Below are 21896 nucleotides of genomic sequence, written 5' to 3' on the forward strand. Positions count from 1 at the left end.
TCTAGGAAATTTTGTTTTTATGCTTCCAATTAATAGTAGTCCTAAACGTAGTTTTACTCACTTGCTTTTTCTTTTCTACATCATATGAGATAATGATCTAGGTAATTTTTAATTTTTTAAAAGGAGACGGTCTCGCTCTGTTGCCCAGGCTGGAGTGCAGTGGTGCAATCCTAGCTCACTGCAGCCTTGAATTCTTGTGCCTAGGTGATCCTCCTGCCTTACTTTCCCGAGTAGCTGGGATTACAGGAATCCACCACTGCACTCAGCTAATTTTTAAAATTTTTTTGTAGAGATGGGGTCTTGTTTTGTTGCCCAGGCTAGCCTTTAACTCCTGGCTTCAAGCAATCCTCCTGCCTTGGCCTCCCAAAGTTGTAATTTTAAATACATCCAACCAACAAATATTTGAGTATCCATGAAGAGTACTACATTAGGCCTGGAGATACTTATTAATACAATATTGTCTATTACATGTGGACAGTGTGTTAAGCATGAGGACGAAAAGATAGAAAATGCCTTCTGCCATGATAGGTTTGGGGAAAAAGCAAGACTATTGAAAAAACTCCACTATTTTTCTAGTAATAAGCTTAGATTGAAAACTCCTAACACTAGCATAAACTTCTGTGGCATTTAGTGGTTTTGAAATAGAAATGATTCCTTATCTGCTAAAAAGTAACACCTCCAGTGAAAACCTATTATCATTTTTTTAATATAATGAAAATGTTCTAATTTCATCCAATGGCATAACACTGTTAACAATATTATCTGCAACTTATTTAATATTAGTAGCGAGCCTTAAAACTGAATTATCTACAAAGCGTGAACCTTTAAGATTTTAAATATACGGTATGTGTTCAATGTAGGTAATGTTTACAAATATATACTGAAATAGACTGATTCATTATCACAAGGTGAGTTTCTATGTTCTATTTAAATGAGATTTATGCTTTATCTTTCTAGCCTTACTGCCTTCCTCTGGTTAGAAAATACATATATATAAAAATTCTTTAGGCAAGCTGGGAAACATCCAAGTTTGCTTTCTTTTCTTTTCTTTTTTTTTTTTTGAGATGGAGTCTCGCTCTGTCGCCCAGGCTGAAGTGCAGTGGCACCATCTGCTCACTGCAAGCTCTGCCTCCTGGGTTCACACCATTCTCCTGCCTCAGTTTCTGGAGTAGCTGGGACTACAGGCACCTGCCACCACGCCTGGCTAATTTTTTGTATTTTTAGTAGAAACAGGGTTTCACTGTGTTATCAAGGACGGTCTCGATCTCCTGACCTAGTGATCCACCCGCCTCGGCCTCCCAAAGTGCTGGGATTACAGGTGTCAGCCACTGTGCCTGGCTGCAAGTTTGTTTCCTGAGTAGACACTAAATATTAGCTAGAAACAGAGTCTGAGTTACTTTCATTTGGGTATATATTTATTTAGAATGCATACTAACAGCATGATGATAAACTATCATTCACAAACCTGTACCAAGAAGCACATAATCTTTAAAATGTGTTGTTTTTCACAAGTAATTTAAGTGAGCATTACTATTATTTGGTACTTGAGTCAAAGACGACATTTAGATTCTTCAGCTTTGAAGCACTTAGTAACATCCTTGTCTAGTCAGGCAGAGGAAAGAAATTCAAAAGCAGTTTCTTTTTCTTCTGTGAGTTCCTTTGCAGTAAGATCCATCTTCTCACGTGAGAAATCATTAATAGGGAGACCTTCAACAAATTTCCAGGTCTTATTCTGTTTGAAAATAATGCAAATAAGAGATTTAAAGTGGAACTGATCTTTTAATAAGCAACAACCTAGTTTGAACTTATATTTAGAGGTGTATCTGTTTTAAAGTCTGATTCTAAAGAAGTAAATCAAAATCCAGATTTTAATTAATAGACAATTCTAATAAAAACTCAACACTTGAATTTTAAACCTCTTGAATCTAAAAAAAAAAAAATCTTTAAAATGATTGACTTTAGCACGTTTATAATAAACAGCAACAACACTGAAAATCATTGCTTCATTTAGAAATATACTATTTGTAGGTCTCTAATACTAGAGGCATAATAACATACTGTGTTTAGTAGGAAAAGCTGAATTTTCCTTTCTAGATTAATTTCAATCACAAAAACTTTTAATGACCTGAAGTTGAAATACATATAGTTTTAAAGCTGAGAAAAATGTCTATTTTAGTAAAGGAACAATTTTCTAGATGAAGTTATACCATTCTGTTTTATTTTTGGGGGGACAGGGTCCTGCTCTGTTGCCGAGGATGTGGGACCACAGGTGTGTGCCACCATGCCCGGCTAATTATTTTATTTTTGCAGAGATGGGGGTCTCAGTATGTTGCCTGGGCTGGTCTTGAACTCCTGGGCTCAAGCAATCTTGCCACCTTGGCCTTCCAAAGTGTTGGGATTATAGGTGTGAGCCACTGTGCCTGGCCAATAATACCATTCTTAAGGGAAACATATAACTACTTTCTCAAAGAAGGGAAATAGCTCCAAAATACCTTACCTTGATTACAACAGGGAATGAGTAGAGCAGATCATCAGGAACACCATAGGAGTTGCCATCAGAGATAACACCCATGGACACAAACTCTCCCTGAAAATAACAATGTTTCACATACTCATGGTGATTAGTTTACACAACTGACACATGAACTAATAAAATTAAACCAGGTGACCCTTTCTTACTATGTTCATAACATCATTACTGTGTAAGGAACTATCATCAGCACCAGGTACTTCCACGACAAGATAACTTTCATGGATATTATTTCATTTCATGCTTCCATATCATATGTGAAGTAGGCCAGGGAAACCTAATCCTCATTTCCTAATCCTCACAGATGAGGAAGCTGTGGCCTAGAAGAAAAAATTTCACCCCTACTATGTATCAGGCATTGTGCTACGTGTTTTCCATATGCAATCTCCTTTAACCCTCACAACCCTGTGTATAATAGTAATGTCATGTAAAAGATGACAAAACAGCTCAGAAAGGTCAAGGCTAAGAAACTCCAAAGTTTACTTAGTTAATAGGCAGCTGAGCTGAGAAATGAACCTAACCTGATTATAACCTAAAGGCTATATTCTTTTTATATTATATCATCAGGCAACAAAAATAAAACAGAGTGACCTGTGCAAATCACTAAATCCTTACCTCTGGGGTTCCAAACCAGATGTCCCTGACGTGGTCACAGATGGCTTTTGCAGCAGACATTGCACTGGATAGTTTTCGAGCCTTGATGACAGCAGCACCACGCTGCTGCACAGTCTGGGAAAGGGGCAGGCGAAAGCAGCAGTGTTACTTGGTCATGATAGCAACATTTTCATTGATTCCAAGTCGAACTTGGGGTGAAAGGCTATGACCAGAGTTTAATGTGTCCCCTCCAAAATCATGCAACAACCTGATGTTAGCCTTACCAATCCTTCTGGAAAAAGAAAACTGTATCTTCCCATACAAAGTTTATCATATGTCAAAGACATGGATCTTGGTATAAGTCGCAACTGCTGTGCTACAGATCATATCAGATCAGACTGGATCATGACTGGCTTACTAAGATCCCGAAAGTATGCAGTCATCAGAGCAACTGTGAAAGACCTGCCCTCCTTGAAGGTTTCCTGTCCTGAGTCTCTCAAGAGTTCTTTATGCTCAGCGTTAAGAAGGCTCACAGATTTTTCTTACCGTGACAAATTCTCCCTTGAGCCAGCTGTCATCTTTCAGAGCTTCGTAAACACCAACTTCCTTTCCTTGCAATTTCACCTTGGCATGGTTGACATCTGGATACTGAGTCGAGGAATGGTTTCCCCAGATAATGACATTCTTTACATCATTAGCAGTCACACCAAGTTTAAGAGCAATCTAGTTAAATTGAAAACAAATACATTACTGAGGCAAATGCTTTTTATTTCCAATTGGGACCTGTTTTGACAAACGCCCTTAAATAAAAAGCTTCTGAAATTTCAAGAGAACACAAGAGTTATATTGACTTGTAAAAAAGGTAAATTTATTGCTTGGCAATTTCCTACAACAGCTTAACAGTGGTAACAACCGTGGACTTGAAGCTTATGGAGTACAATGTTTAAGGGTATGAAGCATCCCATAGTTTGTGGTTATTAGTATAGTAGGTGTATCAAACATAAAACATTAATCAAGTTACTATTATTTATTAATCAATTTACTGTTTCTTAAATATGTAAATGTGATCTTTTGTTTCACTGTTAATGTTTACCTGGAGATGTCTTCTCAGTGCTTCTGAGTAATCAGGTATTTAGGCACTTTAGGTAAAATTTTTATTACATACCATATACAAATTAATTTTCAACCCTAAATATGAAATTTTAGAGTTGGATAGGACTCAAATTACCAAGATATGACTGTCCTCATTTTATATATCAGGAAACTGAAGGAAAGAGATTTTATGTGTGTGTGTGTGTGTGTGTGTATACACACATATATACACACTAAAATTCTAACATATGTAACAATCTCTAGCTGTAACTCCAGAAAGCAGTTTAGGGTCCTGCAATGCCTTGCAATCACATATAGCATAATAGCCACAAAAAAAGGTTAAAAAGTTATGTCTTGAGCTGGGCATGGTGGCTCACGCCTATAATCCCAGCACTTTGGGAGGCCAAGGCGGGCAGATCACCTAAGGTTGGCTGTTCGAGACCAGCCTGACCAACGTGGAGAAACCCCATCTCTACTAAAAATACAAAGTTAGCCGGGCTTCGTGGTACATGTCTGTAATCCCAGCTACTTGGGAGGCTGAGGCAGGAAAATCGCTTGAACCTGGGAGGCGGAGGTTGTGATAAGCCGAGATTGCACAACTGCACTCCAGCCTGGGCGACAGAGTGAGACTGTCTCAAAAAAAAAAAAATAAAATAAAAAGAGACATGTCCTGGTAGATTTAAATAAAATCAGCCTGTTTGTTATTTGTCTGATAAGTTTATGTGCAGAAAATAAATTGTGATCAGGTGTATGTATAATTTGTTCCTAACTAGACAACAGAATTTATGATGAACCAGAAGGGAATGTGGAAAAATATTTTAAGAAGCTGATCTGTTTTGGTGACATTGTGGGCCATTCTTCCTTCCTCTGTGTCCCAGTAAGAATGGGAGAGAAAATTAGTTGTGCCAGAGTCTGTAGCTTTAGCACATAAATAAAGCATTTGAGTATTTACCATGTAATAAAAGGAATACACTTTGATATTTTAAGGAAAATTTTAAAACAAGGGTAATAACAACTCTAAACTGAAACAACTCAAATGTCCTTCAAGAATGGTTAAATATGCCAGGCACGGTGGCTCACGCCTATAATCCCAGCACTTTGGGAGGCCGAGGTGGGAGGATCATGAGGTCAAGAGATTGAGACCATCATGGTCAACATGGTGAAGCCCCGTTTCTACTAAAAATATAAAAATTAGCCCAGCTACTCAGGAGGCTGAGGCAGGAGAATCTCTTGAACCTGGGAGGCAGAGATTGCAGTGAGCCGAGATCGTGCCATTGCACTCCAGCCTGGGCAAAAGGGTGAGACTCCGTCTCAAAAAAAAAAAAAAAAAAAAAAAAAAAGAATAGTTAAATAAACTGTATTACGTCTTACATATGCAATGGAATAAATAAAAGGGGTAAGTGGAAAAACAGGAACAACCAACAACCTGGATGGATCTTAAAGGCATTAAACTAAGTGAAAAAGAGTTTCAAAAGGTTCCTTACTGCATGATTCCATTTTTGTAAATTTTCAAAATGACAAAATTATAGAGGTGGAGTGCAGATAAATGATGTCAGGGACAGAGGGAGGTGTGACCATAAGGGAGAGTATGCAGGAGTTCTTTTGTGAGTGATGAAGAAATTCTGTACCTTGACTATGGGGGCAGTTATAGGAATCTACACTTGTAATCAAATGTCATAGAATCATTCATAAAGACACAGAAAAAAATAAATGAATATAAAACTGGTGAAACTTAAGTAAGTCTAGTTAATAGTATTGTGTGTAGTTCATCAACTTCTTGGTTTTCATAATACTCTGTAGTTATGTAAGATACCATCAATGGGTGATAGGTACAAGGGACTTCTCTGTACTATTTTTTTTGCGACTTCTGAGTCTAAAATTATTTCAAAATAAAAAGTAAAAAAAAAAAAACCCAACCAACCAACCAAAAAGGATAAAGATGAAAAAAAAGGCCATTATCTAAAATGTCTGCAATGACTTTACTGGTCTTCACACTAATTTATTCAGTTAAGTAAGAAGTAAACTGTCTTTACTTTCACTCTCACTCTTAAACTAGCTGAGACTGCTTTCTGAAATCCTAAAATAGTTAAAAGTTTACTTAAAAATTTCTGTTTGTGATATTGTAAATCACTTTTGACCGATCGAATCCCTGCAAGTCTTGCAAGTATTAGGACTATTATCTACAATATTTGCATTAGTCTCCACAAATTAGTTGACGGTTGGTTTCTGGGGTCCTCAGCTATTGATCTGCTTAGCCTGTGGGGTAGGGTAGAGTGGCACGCTGTCCAATGAGTACCATTTTTTATGGGTGCCATGACCTGAAAGAACTGGGAAAAAAACTGCTCTTACTTACATTTATACTTAAATTTAGCTGGTATGGTATAGAAAAAGATAAATTTATACCTTGAACAATTAACTCAAGATATATATATCACCAGGAAGTTAGAGCCTGTAACTTCCCTGAATGTCAGCTTCAATGCTCCCAAGTACAGTGAAGACAAAATGCCTCTAGGCCTCTCTGCCCTCGGTCTTCCTGGGCTCCCCTGCCTTCCTTTGTTCTTGTTGCCCTCCTCCTCTTGCTCCTTTGATCTCTTGAGCTAATCCAGTTCTGTCTGGACAGCAAAAGCCAGGTACTTTGCACCCAGCAGATATAATTTCTTAATATGATTCATGTCACAATTAGTCTAAATTTATACGTACCCGGGATAACAGTTCTTTACTCCCCTAGACACTCATGTCTGTCATAGAGGTCTGTTAAAAGTTTTTGATTAATTCTCCAGCCCTAGTAATTTTCTTACCAGCTAACTGGTATCATTGTCAAATTACCTTATCTGGTATCACTGTCAAATTACCTTGTCAGCAGATGTAAATATAGCACTGGTTTGCAAATACACAGGGAAGTTCTGCAGGTGTTAAACAGTCCCTAAGTAGCTAAGGCCTCTGAATTCCAAGACAAAATATCTAGCAACCATTCCTGTAAGAAAAACTTACCTTTGGGTTTGTTATTTTTCTCACTGGATAAACTACTTCTTTTAGAGGAAGAAAGTGCTTCTTCAATGACTCCTTAAAAGCTCTCACTATGCCAGATTGACATGCTGAAACAGTGCCAAGCCAAGGTCCCAGGAGTAATAAAGAACATGTCCCAAAGTGAAGGTTAAAGTCTGAGGAGAGCACTGTCTTTCCTCTTTGCTCATTCAGACTTTAGCCCTGCAGTGAAAACTGTTTCAGGCACTAGGACAAAGTATCTCTTAGCAGTACCTTTGGAGGCAGAATTTTCCAAAGCCTGTCTCCACCAAAGCCTCAGGTGAAACAACAAAAAGTGGTTGCTAGTGTCATTGTGTTACCTTTTTCTTGTTGCAGGAACTAAATAAGTCACTGTCTGGCAATCCAGAGTTTACAACTGTAAGGCGTATAATATCTCTTCCTTTACAACTGTCCCACAGTACTCAAACTGCCTGCCTCCAGTCATTCAAACAAACTCCTATTTGTTCTCAGCTACCATCAGACCCAGCCCATAGCCTAAAGCCTCTCAGGGAATATCTGCACTTTAAACTAAAAATTTAAGGGTTGTTATCCAACAACCCTTTACGTTAGGAATGTTTAGGCTGTATGCGTCTTAGAAAGAAGAAATCAACTAATAATAATAGCAGCCAACTTTTCTTGCATTTACTATGTGCAGGCACCATGCTAAGGGCTTAAAATGGATCTTATTTAATCCTCATAAGAACTCTCTGAGGTAGATATAATTATTACATTTTAATCATTGAATATACTTTCTCAAAATCACAGAGCTAGTAAGTGGACTAAGGTCAGTTGATACCATTAAGTAAGACCATACATAAGGGTTTTGAGTCAGGCAAATCAAGTGGCTCCATAATTTATAAGCTGTATGACTCTGAGCAGGTTCTCTGACTTCCCTGGGCCTCAGGTTTCTTACCTAAAGCAGGGATAATATAAGATACCTCATATGGTTACTATAAAAATTAAATGGAAAATTACATGTATAGCATTCAATTTACAGTAGATGCTTAACAAATGTATATTCTTTTCTCTTTCATAGGCATTCCAGTGCTGAAGGATTATTAATTCTTAGGTTAGGGCAGCAGTGCTTCAACTTAGACCTCATAGCATCTTCTGGTTAACAATTTTTTTTGAAACTAAAGTTATCTTTCTCTAGAAGAAAAAGCACTGAACTCAGACCTATCTAGCAGTGATGACCTACAGACAAGAAGGGATGGCCAGAAAAGCATTAGGGCAACGGACAGAGGTTCTGTCCAGGAACGGGCACCAGGACCAGTTAGATCTGAAAAAGCCTAGGAAACTAGCTCAGATCAGTTGCTTGGCTTCTAATTTTTTGAAAAGCTATTGTTAATTCCTTGGTCACTGGCTCCTTGGCACACTTATCTATGGCTCCAAGGGTAAAGAAAATTAGCAACAGAGTTTAGCTCCTAAGCAGTGAAAGTAGCAAATTTCACAGATACACACAGAATATTAAAAATACATAAACTGAAAATTAAATATAAAATTACAAAATCTGAATTTGATTGCTTAGCTGTAGGTAAAACAGAAGCAGAACCACACAATCACGCAAAGCTCAAGTCTTTGTTTATATAATCTCCTATGTATCTGAAAAAATTAAAACTAAATTATGTACCATCATGTATACTAATTTTTAACCACTGTAACAAAAGAACATTAGTAACTGCATTTCATTATAGTTAGCAATTGAAATATAGTTAAAGACAAAATCAAGTAGGAAGTAAAGCCTCTGGTCCTTTACGAGAATACATTTAAAGACTCCCTAACAAATTAATAATAATTTACTTTTAATTTAATAAAAGTAACAGGTTCCTACCAAACAAAAACAAGAAAAAAGCACAAACTCAGATTCAGTTATTTTAAAAGTGAGAGAAAAATGTTTTAAAGTTGAACAATCACAAGATTTAAAAGACATTTCTCTTACTTGAGCTTTAGCTCGGTTGTGATCCAAACGAGTCAAGCAACTGAAGTTCTCCTTGGGGATGGATGGAGCCGACTTGGACGCAGTCAGGCAGTTGGTATTGGCTGGGTTACCCACAACAATAACCTAGGAGGAATGGAAGGCACTGAAGACTTACAGACTATATACTTACTAACCATGTTAAAATTTGATTGAAAATGTCTAACAGGTAGCCGTACAGGGGAGGCTTGGGAAACACCAAATACAATATAGCATAGGAAAATACATTTTAAGTTATAAAAATCTTTAATAAAATGGTAATAAAATTTTTGAAATAGTATCAGATTTATAGAAAAGTTACAACCATATTACAGAGACTGACTCCCTTATATCTTTAGTCTTTGTTTTTTTTTTTTTTTTGGTACCTCTTTTGACAAGCTGCAGACAAAATACTTGATTGTCTTTAAGTACTGCAGTGCTGGCAAATATTTCTGACAAACAAGGACGCTTTGCAGAGGTGGAATTACTGTGCAAGGAATACTTTACCTCCAAACAGCCTGCAATTTAGCAGTCTGAACAACCTTGTAATCTTTTACTGGTACTTGTGGATTTCTATTCAACTCATTTATATTATTTTCTGTGATGACAGAAAGTAAGTTAACTATTTAAAATGAAGTCCACAGAAAGCAAAAAATGCAGACATCTATGAAATGTTACTGATAGAACATTATAATGGGCAACTTAAAAAATTTTATAAAAATTTTCTTTCACTTTTTTTTTATTTTTTTTATTTTTTTTATTTTATTTTATTTTATTTTTTTGAGACGGAGTCTTGCTGTGTCACCCAGGCTGGAGTGCAGTGGCCGGATCTCAGCTCACTGCAAGCTCCGCCTCCCGGGTTTATGCCATTCTCCTGCCTCAGCCTCCCGAGTAGCTGGGACTACAGGCGCCCGCCACCTCGCCCGGCTATTTTTTTGTATTTTTTAGTAGAGACGGGGTTTCACCATGTTAGCCGGGATCGTCTCTCGATCTCCTGACCTCGTGATCCGCCCATCTCGGCCTCCCAAAGTGCTGGGATTACAGGCTTGAGCCACCGCGCCCGGCCTTTTTTTTTTTTTTAAATAGGAAAGTATACAGAAATCAGTTAAACCTTTAACCGGCAAGCCTATTTGCTGTGTGACAATTAAGTTCTAGTTAATTGATAGTTCACTAATAAAAGAAGGTTTGGCTGGGTGTTGTGACTCACACCTGTAATCCCAGCACTTTGGGAGGCAAAGGCAGGTAGATCACCTGAGGACAGGAGTTTGAGACCAGCCTGGCCAACATGGTGAAACCCCATCTCTACTAAAAATACAAAAATTAGCCAGGTGTGGTGGCGTGCGCCTGTAGTCCCAGCTACTCAGGAGGCTGAGGCAGGAGAAACGCTTGAACCGGGAGGTGGAGGTTGCAGTGAGCCAAGATTGTACCACTGCACTCCAGCCTGGGTGACAGAGCAAGACTCCGTCTCAAAAAAATAAAAATAAATAAATAAAAAAGGCTTATTGTATTATTAAGACATAGTTAGAATTTAAATAGTTTTAACACAAAGAGACAGAACGGTAAGTCATACTGACTCAATTCTTCAAGAAACAAGCATATTAAAATTCCTCTGCATTAAGAAAATCTGAGCGAGCATTCAGAAACCACTATATTCTACTCCTGAGAATAAACTTACCTTACAGCTAGCTATCTCTTTTCACAATCACACACAAATTTAAATGTCTAAATAAATATTCCCACTCAGCAAAAATGCACCAGAAGGTCCTGTGCCTTCTCTATAGGTTTAAGAACTAATATTAAATTTTCACGTTATACTAATAGGAAAAATATTTTTGAACACTCTAAATATAGATTTCTACACTGTAACAAAAAACCCAGAAAGGGAGAGCTTATCAAGCAAAACTCTATAGCCATATTTACTGATGATTGCACAGAACTAGAAAAAAGGACAAATAATTTTGGTTTTGCTTAAATGCTAAAAGCGTACGTTTCAAATGCTAACAATGAAAAATCCCTAAAATACAGTGTTGGTCACCTTAACTGACTTCTTGGCGTATTTGTCTAAGGCTGCACCCTGGGATTTGAAGATTTTCACATTTGCTTTCAGTAAATCTTTTCTCTCCATGCCTTCTCTTCTTGGCATGGAGCCCACGAGAATGGCCACATCCAGGTCTTTGAAGGCAACCTCTTCTTTATCTGTTGCGATGACATCTGTGGACATGGCAATAAATATGCAGAGCTACTTAAACACCAAAGTTTTGAAGTTTTCTTTTTCATATTGAATCTACCCATAAATTCTTTCACTTGTTGCAAGTGTTTATATATCACACTGATATGCATTTCAGGAGCCTAAGAAAAGAAAGATAATATATTAATTTAACAATCATAACATCAGAAATGTCAATAGATTTATTTTGCTTTTCCTATTTCAGTAATTATCTTAAATGTCAAAAACTCCATAGCTTTTATCTTTTATAATCATATATGATGCAAGGTATAATGATGACTTTTGAAGCAATACTTGTTATTCACACTAATTACCACACAACACAAAAGAGCAACTAATTCACCTAACCTTTAAATTACAATTACTTTAAGGTCTAAGACACCAATCACAAATTTAAAAATAATAAATGTTTATTGAGGAGTTTTGTGCCAGGGATAATGCTAAGAGATTTATATTATTATCAAATTTAATCTTCACATTTTATAGATGGAGACACTGAGATTTAAAGAGATTAACTCGCCACCATCAAAAGATAACGGAGTTGTAATTCCAGCCTAGGTTGGTCCAGAGTTCAACCACTATGCTCCAGTGTTAGTACAATAAGCAAACATCACTTGCTTTTTGACTGAAGAACATACGTCATCACACTTCTTTGTTGATTGTATTAAAAAAGCTATGACCAACATTCAGCATTTTCACTGGAAAATTGGCTAGTTGCATCATAGTCAAGCCTGCCATAAGTCTGAAAATGGGCATAGACAGGAACACCAGTTGGAGGAAAAAAAAATTATCTTCCTTAAAAAAAAACCACGTCCTTATTTGCTGAACTTTCCCTTCCCTCTCCTATTCACTTCTGGCAGAGGACAAACAAGTGAAATCTGGGCCCTTTGGAGAAAGCACAGGGAACTCAGCAAAGAAAGGAATACAAATGGGAAAAAGCAGCAAAGTTGATTTGGAAAGAGCTGTGGGTAAGAAAAGGGAACCAACAGAATAGTGTGGGCAGCCACGTATTCTTCTACAGAACTTTGCAACCAAAAGACTTAGATGGCAGATTATCCCTTCTAGCAAATGTTTATTCAACAGATGAAAAATTTTAAGGAAAGTTTTTCTGGGAAGGTATATATTATTTTGCTTTGTGCAAACTTCTAGGAGAGTTTCATTAATTAATCCTTACCAAAAGAAAGACTATGATGAAGATATAGCTGAAGAAAAATATTCAAATTAATTTAGAATATTTTAAAAAACTTTTCAATCAAATTTAAGGCTTCCTTATTATGTTCGTGTTATAGTTCAATGATCTGCAAAGGCCCTTAGCTGAGCTCTTCTGGGTTTTTTCAAACTATAGAGCATATGGTAAGGACAATTTATACTATGTCTCAACCTGATGATTGGTAGATGGGATGGGGACCATATAAGGACCAACCAACTTCCAGAGCAATGTATAGCTATGAAGGACATCCTTCAAAACTGAGACAAGTTTTCCATTACAGGACGCTACTATTACCATTTAAGTAGACTCCATTAACAACACAACATAGACAATTCCTACGTTGTCTATAATATGTGTGTGTAGACAATGTCAGGTGTATAACCCTTGTGCAAAATATTACACTTAACTGGTATAATAAATTATATACACACACACATTGGGGGAAAAAATGATAGTCCTTTACCTGACATTGTTTCTCATTTTTTACCCTTCTTTATCCTTGGTATACATAAATAGCTAATAAGTATGGTAGTTCCAAATAAAAAAATCCTCTTATGAATAATTTCTAATTAAGAGCCTTTAACAAAAACCTAAAATCTGTGTATTATTATTTTTTTTTTTCTAGACGGATTCTCGCTCTGTTTCCCAGGCTGGAGTGCAGTGGCACAATCTCGGCTCACTGCAAGCTCCGCCTCCCAGGTTCACGCCATTCTCCTGCCTCAGTCTCCCCAGCAGCTGGGACTACAGGCGCCTGCCACCATGCCCGGCTAATTTTTTTGTATTTTTAGTAGAGACGCGGTTGCACTGTGTTAGCCAGGATGGTCTCGATCTCCTGACCTCATGATCCGCCTGCCTCGGCCTCCCAAAGTGTTGGGATTACAGGCGTAAGCCACCGCGCTCGGCCCTAAAAACCTGTATTTTGTAAGAAATCAAATACTATAAAATCCCTTCTCTACTCCCCAACTCACCTTTCAGGAGGGGAAGGGCACAGTCTTGCAGTTCCATTAGGACACCGTCCAGGACACCCATCATGGGGGTGATATCCAACAGCACAAGAATTATAGGCTACCAAAAAGCAAGGACAGCATCTGTTAGTGTAGGCTATTTCACTTAGACACAAGAAAGTCTTTTCACAGACTTTTTATTTGGTATGTACATGCATGTAATTCCCATTAATTAGTCATGATCATTATTTCAGGAGGTCAGGTATCTAGCACTATGCCACTTTCAGAAAGAAGGATGCTATAAAACCAGCATTGGTTTGCTAACAAACACAGTGAGAGGAATCACCACTACTCAGTTTTTTAAGAGTACATGAAAAAAAACATTAAACTGAGTGACATGCCATAGTTTGCTCTTATTGTTAATAGCTGTATGTTTGATTTCAGTTCATGAAAGAATAATTCAGTATCCATGGGTCAAGAAACTGAATAAATGAATACCTTAGAAAATGATTTTAGTGTGCATTAATCAGGCTTGCTGAAAGTCAGAGTGCCTGCTTCAACTGGGAAGCAGATTTCCTGACTCTTTTGGTTCTAAAGGCCATTTATTAACAAGGGAGTGCTTATTGAGTAACTCTCTCCCACATGACTGTAAGTCACTATCATTAGTGATATCTCCCATTGACTGACACCTGCTGGTTGCACCAAGTCAACTAAGTACAATATATGGAAGAGTTCTCATTTCCAAAGTGTTTTCAGTGCCTGGAGGCATACATACAAATTTACTTGCTTCCAATTATAGCTGTGTGCCTATTACATTTACTGAGATTACACATTCCTTCATTGTTTTACAATTTGTGTACAAATACAGAATTTTACTAACCATATTCTTACTCTAATAACTTAAGATTTATAGACACCTGTTCCTACCTGATCTTTACCAAAGACGGATCCATTTCCAATACTATACAGCAGTGAATATGCAATTTGACCAGCTGCTCCAGTCACAAGGACTCTGATTGGTTCAGACTGTAATGAAAAAGACCCATTAACATCTTTAAGTACTACTGTACCTTAAAAATATCCAGAATTTTTATCTATAGTAAGAAATCCACATACTTTAAAAGTGAATGTAAAATTTTAAAGTCCTTTTGCATCTGGCTTAGTAGAAAATGAATGTGCTGCATATTTACGTGGTGTTATTTAACTCTCACCATATAGGGAGCTAAAAGTGTTATTCTGGATTTACTTACATAATCTTATCCACCTTTTTTGGGGTATTTTACCACTAAAATAGGCTGAACAATGTTGATGTGTTCAGTATGTGGTGATCCAAACCCTGGCAGCCAGCCACTAGAGCCACACAAATCCTTATTATGCAAAGCCCCCACTCCCATCTGCTCAACAGAATCTTCATACCAAGAAAAGGAGTAAAAGAGGCTAAAACTTTCCATTTACATTGAGCCAATATATTTAAATAAGACAATTAATCGGCAGGGCGTGGTGGCTCATGCCTGTAATCCCAGCACTTTGGGAGGCTGAGGCGGGTGGATCACGAGGTCAGCCTGGCCAACATGGTGAAACCCCATCTCTACTAAAAATACAAAAGTTAGCCAGGCATGGTGGCACGTGCCTGTAATCCCAGCTACTTGGGAGGCTGAGGCTGGAGAATCGCTTGAACCCAGGAGGTGGAGGTTGCAGTGAGCTGAGACTGTGCCACTGCACTCCAGCCTGGCAACAGAGCAAGACTCTGTCTCAAAAAAAAAGGACAATTAATTGCTATTCAACTTCATTGTCTGGAGGAGGAAAAACAAGATGTTTTATTTCAGGAGAAACAACAGTAACATGTAGTGACAGACAGCTGACAACCTGATTCCAAGGGAAAATTATTTTTAAAAGCAAGGAGGGAAGACATACAAACAGAAATTTCAACAGATCCTGAACAAACTACAGACATAGAAACAAAGATAACTGATATTCAAGGTGATGACTCTGAGTAAAAAAAGACTAAGCTGACAGATTTTTAAAAAATAGAAATATTTCTATTAAGAACAAAACAATGTTTAGAAACATAATGGGTAAGTTTAATTAGACAGAAAAATTCAATTATGGTGAACCATTCCTTTCCCCGACAATGCTGGGTAAATGTACTTTCACTGTCACCTTTACCCCTACCGGCATGGAGAAATGGTCCACTGATGTGACTGAGCCTAGAAGTATTTGGTTTCTTTTTAAGATCCTTCCTCCAGATGAAACAAGGATGGATAGCCTCGAAGGCTTCTTTTAAGCTTCTAACTCTAAGCTCTGAGGTCAGCAGAACTCAGCAATTTGGTACTCACTCACAGAAGTCAAAGAAAAAAAAAAATTCAAAAAAGAAGTGTCAGGCCAGGCATGGTGGCTCATGCCTGTAATTCCAGCACTCTGGGAGGCCGAGGCAGGCGGATTACCTGAGGTTGGGAGTTTGAGACCAGCCTGATCAACATGGAGAAACTCCGTCTCTACTAAAAATACAAATTAGCTGGGTGTGGTGGCAGGCGCCTCCCAGCTCTTTGGAAGGCTGAGGCAGGTGAATGGCTTGAACCCGGGAGGCAGAGGTTGCAGTGAGCCAAGATAGTGCCATTACATTCCAGCCTGGGCAACAAGAGCGAAACTCCATCTCAAAAAAAAAAAAAAAAAAAAAAAAAAATAAATAAATAAATAAATAAATGTCAACTGGTGTAGAGAAATGAATTTGATCATAGCCAGCTATATACTATACAATATTTGTTTTCCAATTTATTGCTATTTATAGAAAAATCTTTAATGGCCTACACATGTTTCATTCTGTCATTTTCCCTTCTTTCCTTGAAGTCAAGTAGAGTAGGTGAGGAAAAGGGAATACAGGAAGAAATTATTACTCCCTTTTCCTTTAGAATGCAAGATCCTTAAGAACACGGACTTTGTCTATTTTATTTACTGCTGTATCTCAATTGCCTAGAAAAACACCTGGCCTGTAGTTGGAACTCTGATATTTGCTTGAAGGAATAGCTGGATCCTATAAAAGTACCAAAAAGATGGAAATATAAAAGAACTGTTTGGGAACATATGTAGTATGCTTTAACATTTTTTAAAAGGTATTTTATTTATTTAAGATATTTCAGGCTGAGTGCAGTGGCTCACGCCTATGATCCCGGCACACTGCGCCGGGGGCCGGGGTGACTGGATCACTTGAGCCCAGGAGTTCGAGACCAGCTTGGGCAAAACGGTGAGACCTTGTCTCTTAAAAAAACAATTTAGCTGGGTATGGTGGCACATGCTGTAGTTCCAGCCACTCAGGAGGCTGAGGCAGGAGAATCACTTGAGCCTTGGAAGTTAAGGCTACAGTGAGCCATTACTGTGTCAGTGCACTTCAGCCTTGGTGACAGAGTGAGATCCTGACTCAAACAAAAACTCATTCATATGTACCATGAAAACAAAAGGTATTTTATTCATATATAGTATGTATTGAGAAGGCTAGAAACTCAGTGACCACAATAGTTTCAACTATAGTTAACAAAATTATTTATGTCATTAGTATTAATGATATTACCTTATAAATCCACTGATGAGCTGTTGTCTCATTTAATTCATTCATTAAACAAAACAGCATTAAGTTCCTATCATGTAGTTGGTACTATTTTAGGCCAGGGAATCCATTGGTGAATTACGTGAAGGAAACAAAAGGATACACCAATTTTCTAAAACAGGGGGCTACAGGGGCAGTAGAGAGTAGTAATTAAAGAGATGGACTCTGGAGCCAGACTTTCTAGGTTCAAGTCCTGGCTCCACAACTCATTAACTGCGTGCTCTAGGACCAGTTACTTAACCTCTCTGCATTATTTCCCCATAGTAAAATGGAGATAATAATAGCAATTACCTAACGAACAGAGTAGTTTTAAGTATTTACAATTATCATCACAGAATTTTCCTCTAAAGACTCTAATAGCCTGTGGTTTTCTATTTGCATTTCTGTTGCTCTGTATTAGACCATGAAGCCCCCTTAAGAACAGTCTGCCTTTGATATGGATTTGCATTTCCATATAGTGTTCAACCAGTATTTGTTGAATGAAGGAAGGTTAGGGTATAAAGTACGAACACATACTACTTCAATGTACAGCAAAGTAGGATAAGAAAAGGGGGGCTGGAGAGATGGAAGATCACTATCTGTAAAGTTTAACCTCCCATAAGGTCATCTATATGGTTAGAAAAATGCAGTCAATTTTAGTAGCTACTTAAAAACATGTTCACAGTATCACAGTCCTTAATGAAGGGGTTGTGGCGACCTAATGAACAGTTAATTCCACCTCAGCAGTTTTCTTCTGTATTTCTGGAGAAATTACTTTCACAGGTAGGTAATTCCATCTTATTAATGGCAGTCTGAGGCTTATTAGTGTTTGAATGTTTGAAGATGAAACAGAGAAAGAAAACTCCACGTATGGTTCTTTCTGCTCCTCTGCAACATTGCAGTTGAAAAGCAGGAGGGTGGGAGAGTCCTGCTGACTTTCACAATGTTACAGTGTGAACATAGGTTACTATTCTTTGCTCAGATATCTGGGCAGTCTGCCAAGATCCAAAGAAGGAATGTCTTTGCTCTTAGCAGGGCACCAATGACTTTCCTGCAGATGCATGCTCTGTGCTAACTTCTCAGCTGTAAAGATTGAATTTAAGTGTCTCTGTTATTCCACAGACAGATCCACATATTCCTTTTTCACTTTCAAATTTATATATATTTCTAAATTACATGCATTTCTATAACACAAAAAACTAAGCGGTACCATTTAGATTCCTTCCTACAGTTTATTTACTGTCACTCCCTATAGACAACAAGCAAAGAATCCTCCCCTTTGAATGAGCTTACAAAACAAGGCTCTTTTCTAACTCTGTCCATTCACACACTCCCCTGAGGGGGGCAGGGAAATTGAGTCATGTGTGAGTTTGCTGTCAGTTCCAGCAAACTGCCAGACAAATTCTTCCTCATGTTCTGTCTCTGTGTTATCTGGCACCCCAGTGACCTTCCAGCGGTGGGGCCTTACTAGGGAAAACCAGCTAAGAATCTGGGGCCCAAAATCTCTCTGTGACCTTAAGAAAATTATCTGACCTCCCCAGACTACATTATAAGAGTAGATAATATATTCTCCAAATCCCCTTTTAATTCTAGAATTCCAATATTTTGAATTGCAAGGAATAAAGCTATCAAGTAATCTATATGCTGATAACACAGTTGAGTTTGTATATGCAGTATGAACTGGTAACTTCATCCAGAATCTCAGTTAGTAAAAATTAAGTTTTCAGGGAGTTGAGTACACCGTCTCTCCCCCGCTGCAAGACCTCACTGCGGTGGTCCCTATAAAAATAAAAATTCAGAAAGGCTTGATAAGTGTAAGACACAATATAGAAAAGATGGCAAGAGTGTGAGACTCTTGGGACAAATCACATTCTCTCTGGGTCTCGATAAACTCAATTTTAAGATGTGAAGTGGGGAGATTCGTCAAGATGACCTTTAAAAGATCCCATTCAGTTCGAAAAGCAAAAAGTCCAAGGTTCTCACATAATAAGTACCTCTGCTTTCTAGCTAAGATTATTAGGACAGAAACCACTGAAACCTAATTTAAATGACTAATTATGTGACAAAATATATAGGAAACCTAGGTTTAACACCTACTGGAAATTAGTAGCTGTCTCCACTGGCCCCGTTACACAGGCAGAGAGAGTAATGCCCTTGCCTTGAAAACGTTGTCTTTTCAGATTCTGGGAAATTTCCAATTTATTCAAACATTTCTCCACATTCTCCAGCCATTTTAGTATTTTGGACACAAAGTAGGAAAAACAGTCGCAACTATAAATACAAGCAATTGTATTGATAGTAGGAAGCGATTTCTTTGAGTTTGATGACAAATGTCACCTTCAAGCAGTACGCTGAATATTCCTACGTCAGAGTTCCTTCACCAACCCCCTCCTTTCTGCAGAGACAAGCGATGGAGATCTAGGTTATCCAGGTCTTCCATGACAAAATGGTTACTCTGTTACATTTAAAAGAGGTGCTTCTGGAATTCATTACATACAGTTCAACAAAGACTATCCGCAGTAGTTATTGGCTACTGATGCCGTCACTTCAACATATCCTGGCATTACAAAACAGGTCAATGAACGGGTTCCAAATAACATTTTGAGAAATCAGACATGGCGGAAACACGTCTCCTGCAAACGCAGATCGTAATCTGGACCACCAGGTAAATACTACCTTTCCAGCTTTTAGCTTTCAAGGGCCCTGTGACAAAAGCTCTTATAAACACTGGGCTAATGAGGAGAAAAAGGGGTTAGCACCCAACCTTTCCCTCCCATCGCAAACCTTATTGTCCTTATCAAACAAACCCCGTAACATCCTTTGGAAAATAGCTGCAGCGTCGTATTCTGTCCTCCCGCCATGCAGCAGGATTAAGATCGCGCCTCTCCCAGGACAACTACTTCTCCAGAATCCTCCTAAGAGCGCCCTATGCCCCGCAAGGTGGAAATCAATCCCTTCCCAATTACTGGGTCACTGCGACAATCCCAAGAAGATGAGTCCGAGCTTGTCAAAGAGCGCGAAGGACGGCGCCTTGCACAGCTGCCTCCCAAAAGTCCCTAAAGTGCAAGAAACCCCACAAAAGGGCGCGAGGGCCAGAGGTGGGCAGGAACCCGGGGCCCACACTCACCATGGCTGAAAACTGCGGGGACAATTTCAACAACTGCAAAATGAGCCTCAGAGAGTCAGGTCACCTCTACCGCGGAACTGACTCGGAGAGGGCGAGCGGTGTTAGCGAGAAAACGCTCCGCTCCCGACGCGGCGCTCTCTGGGAACTGTAGTTTACGCTGCCCTGCTTCTGGCGCAATCTCCAAAGTGTTTCCTTCAAGTGTTGAACTACACTTCCCGATCCGAGGGGTTCTTCTCACTGCTTTCTCACTGCGCTCTGCTCCGATTGCAAAGTAGTCCCGGAGGATGAGCCGCTGTGATTGGAGGACGACGACAAGCGCATGATTTGGGGTCAGGAGGAAAGGACCAGCCTGATGGCGCCCGGCAATTGGCGGGAGAGATTTTGTTTGTAACTCCAGGGAGGAGAGAATGACCCCTTAGCGACATCACCCCCCACGCGCGTGACTGAGACTTCGTCCTCCCGTGAGGGTAAACGTGGGAGGTAAAGAGACCTTCCGCTGCGTAAAGCTGGCTCGACCCGGAAACAAAATCATTTAAAAAACGATTCACACTCTGGAAGGGCGGGGGAATTGATGAGTTGGGACGACCGGACAGCTTCTCAGGTTGCTAAGCGACGATGCGGGAGCTCGCGCACACCCCGGACTCTTTGTAACACCTGAGGGAACTGTGGTGGCGGCGGCGGCCTGGAGACCCAAGAGACCAAGTGAGCTTGTCCCTCCCTCTCGGGTCCAAGGACCTAGTACAGGAACCTTCTGCCCGGGTAGTGTCTGGTGATGAGGCGAGAGTTTTGCCGGGACGCCTACTCCGAAGCGGCCAGGAGTCGCGCTTCTTCCCCATCCCGAGGCAGGTGAGCCCTGGCCCGAGGGCAAGGGGTTGTCTTTTAACCTTAAGAGTCCGGACTGCGGTGGTGCGCCGTCCCACTTTGCTTTTATTCACTGGGCGGATGCCTGCTAGTTCGCGGGTGCCTTTACTGAGCGGAGTATGAGGGGCGTGGGAATGCAACTATTCTGCAGGGGGTGGTGCCCTGGAGTAGGTGCACTCCCGATCTCAAATGGAGCTCTTCCAGAATTACATCAAAAATATTTATTGAGCATCTACTTTGTAGGAGGTGAGCCTCTCCCTTCCAGGACGTCACAGTATACGGATCTAATTTTCTCTAAGCCCTCCGTGAATGTTGAGTTTTGCCCATTCTCTTGGAAGAAACAGGGTGCGCCTTATACCATCTTGAGTCTTAAAGTTATGCCAAACCGGCATTTCTGAGGAAAGACTGGCAGCTGAATGGGAGACGCTGGTTGTTTAGTCAGTCAGTCTGAGCTGGTAAAACAACTTAAGAGGTTCTCTTTACAATTAATGCTGCCAAGAGAATTGCTGTGCTCTTTAAAAGCTTGTTTCATGTGGATGTTAAAAGGAAGATACGATGCTCGGGAGTACCATACACAGCATATACGTAATGAAAATGAATAAAACATCTCGATTAGATAACATTGTTAGAACTTCCGTTTTTTCTCTGTGACTGATAAATGAATGCCAAGTAATATCTTTCAATTTTTCTCTATTTCTGTTTGAGGATTTGCTATTTTTGGAAAGGAATGTAATGCTTTACTTTTAGCATTTA

At 39.2% G+C, this 21896-nt stretch overlaps 2 protein-coding genes across 5 annotated transcripts in view; one reads left to right on the forward strand and one right to left on the reverse strand.

Moving 5' to 3' along the window:
- Positions 1-1397: 1397 nt before the first annotated feature.
- MDH1 (malate dehydrogenase 1) lies at positions 1398-20366 on the reverse strand. 3 transcript variants are annotated; one of them, NM_001320106.1, is given in 10 exon segments: positions 1398-1732; positions 2498-2587; positions 3146-3259; positions 3671-3847; positions 9180-9302; positions 11230-11405; positions 13600-13696; positions 14503-14601; positions 17141-17301; positions 20283-20366. In NM_001320106.1, coding segments are annotated over 9 exon segments (1062 nt in total). In that variant the 5' UTR covers positions 17201-17301; positions 20283-20366; the 3' UTR covers positions 1398-1606.
- Positions 20367-20947: 581 nt separating this feature from the next.
- WDPCP (WD repeat containing planar cell polarity effector) overlaps positions 20948-21896 on the forward strand; it is a 491911-nt gene continuing 490962 nt past the window's right edge. For both annotated transcript variants that reach the window (XM_015112569.3, XM_015112570.3), the window contains exon 1: positions 20948-21128. The gene's annotated coding sequence lies outside the window, so the exon portion shown is untranslated. The remainder of the gene's footprint in view (positions 21129-21896) is intronic.

This window comes from Macaca mulatta, chromosome 13, assembly GCF_049350105.2.
Source record: "Macaca mulatta isolate MMU2019108-1 chromosome 13, T2T-MMU8v2.0, whole genome shotgun sequence".
Lineage (NCBI taxonomy): Eukaryota > Metazoa > Chordata > Mammalia > Primates > Cercopithecidae > Macaca > Macaca mulatta.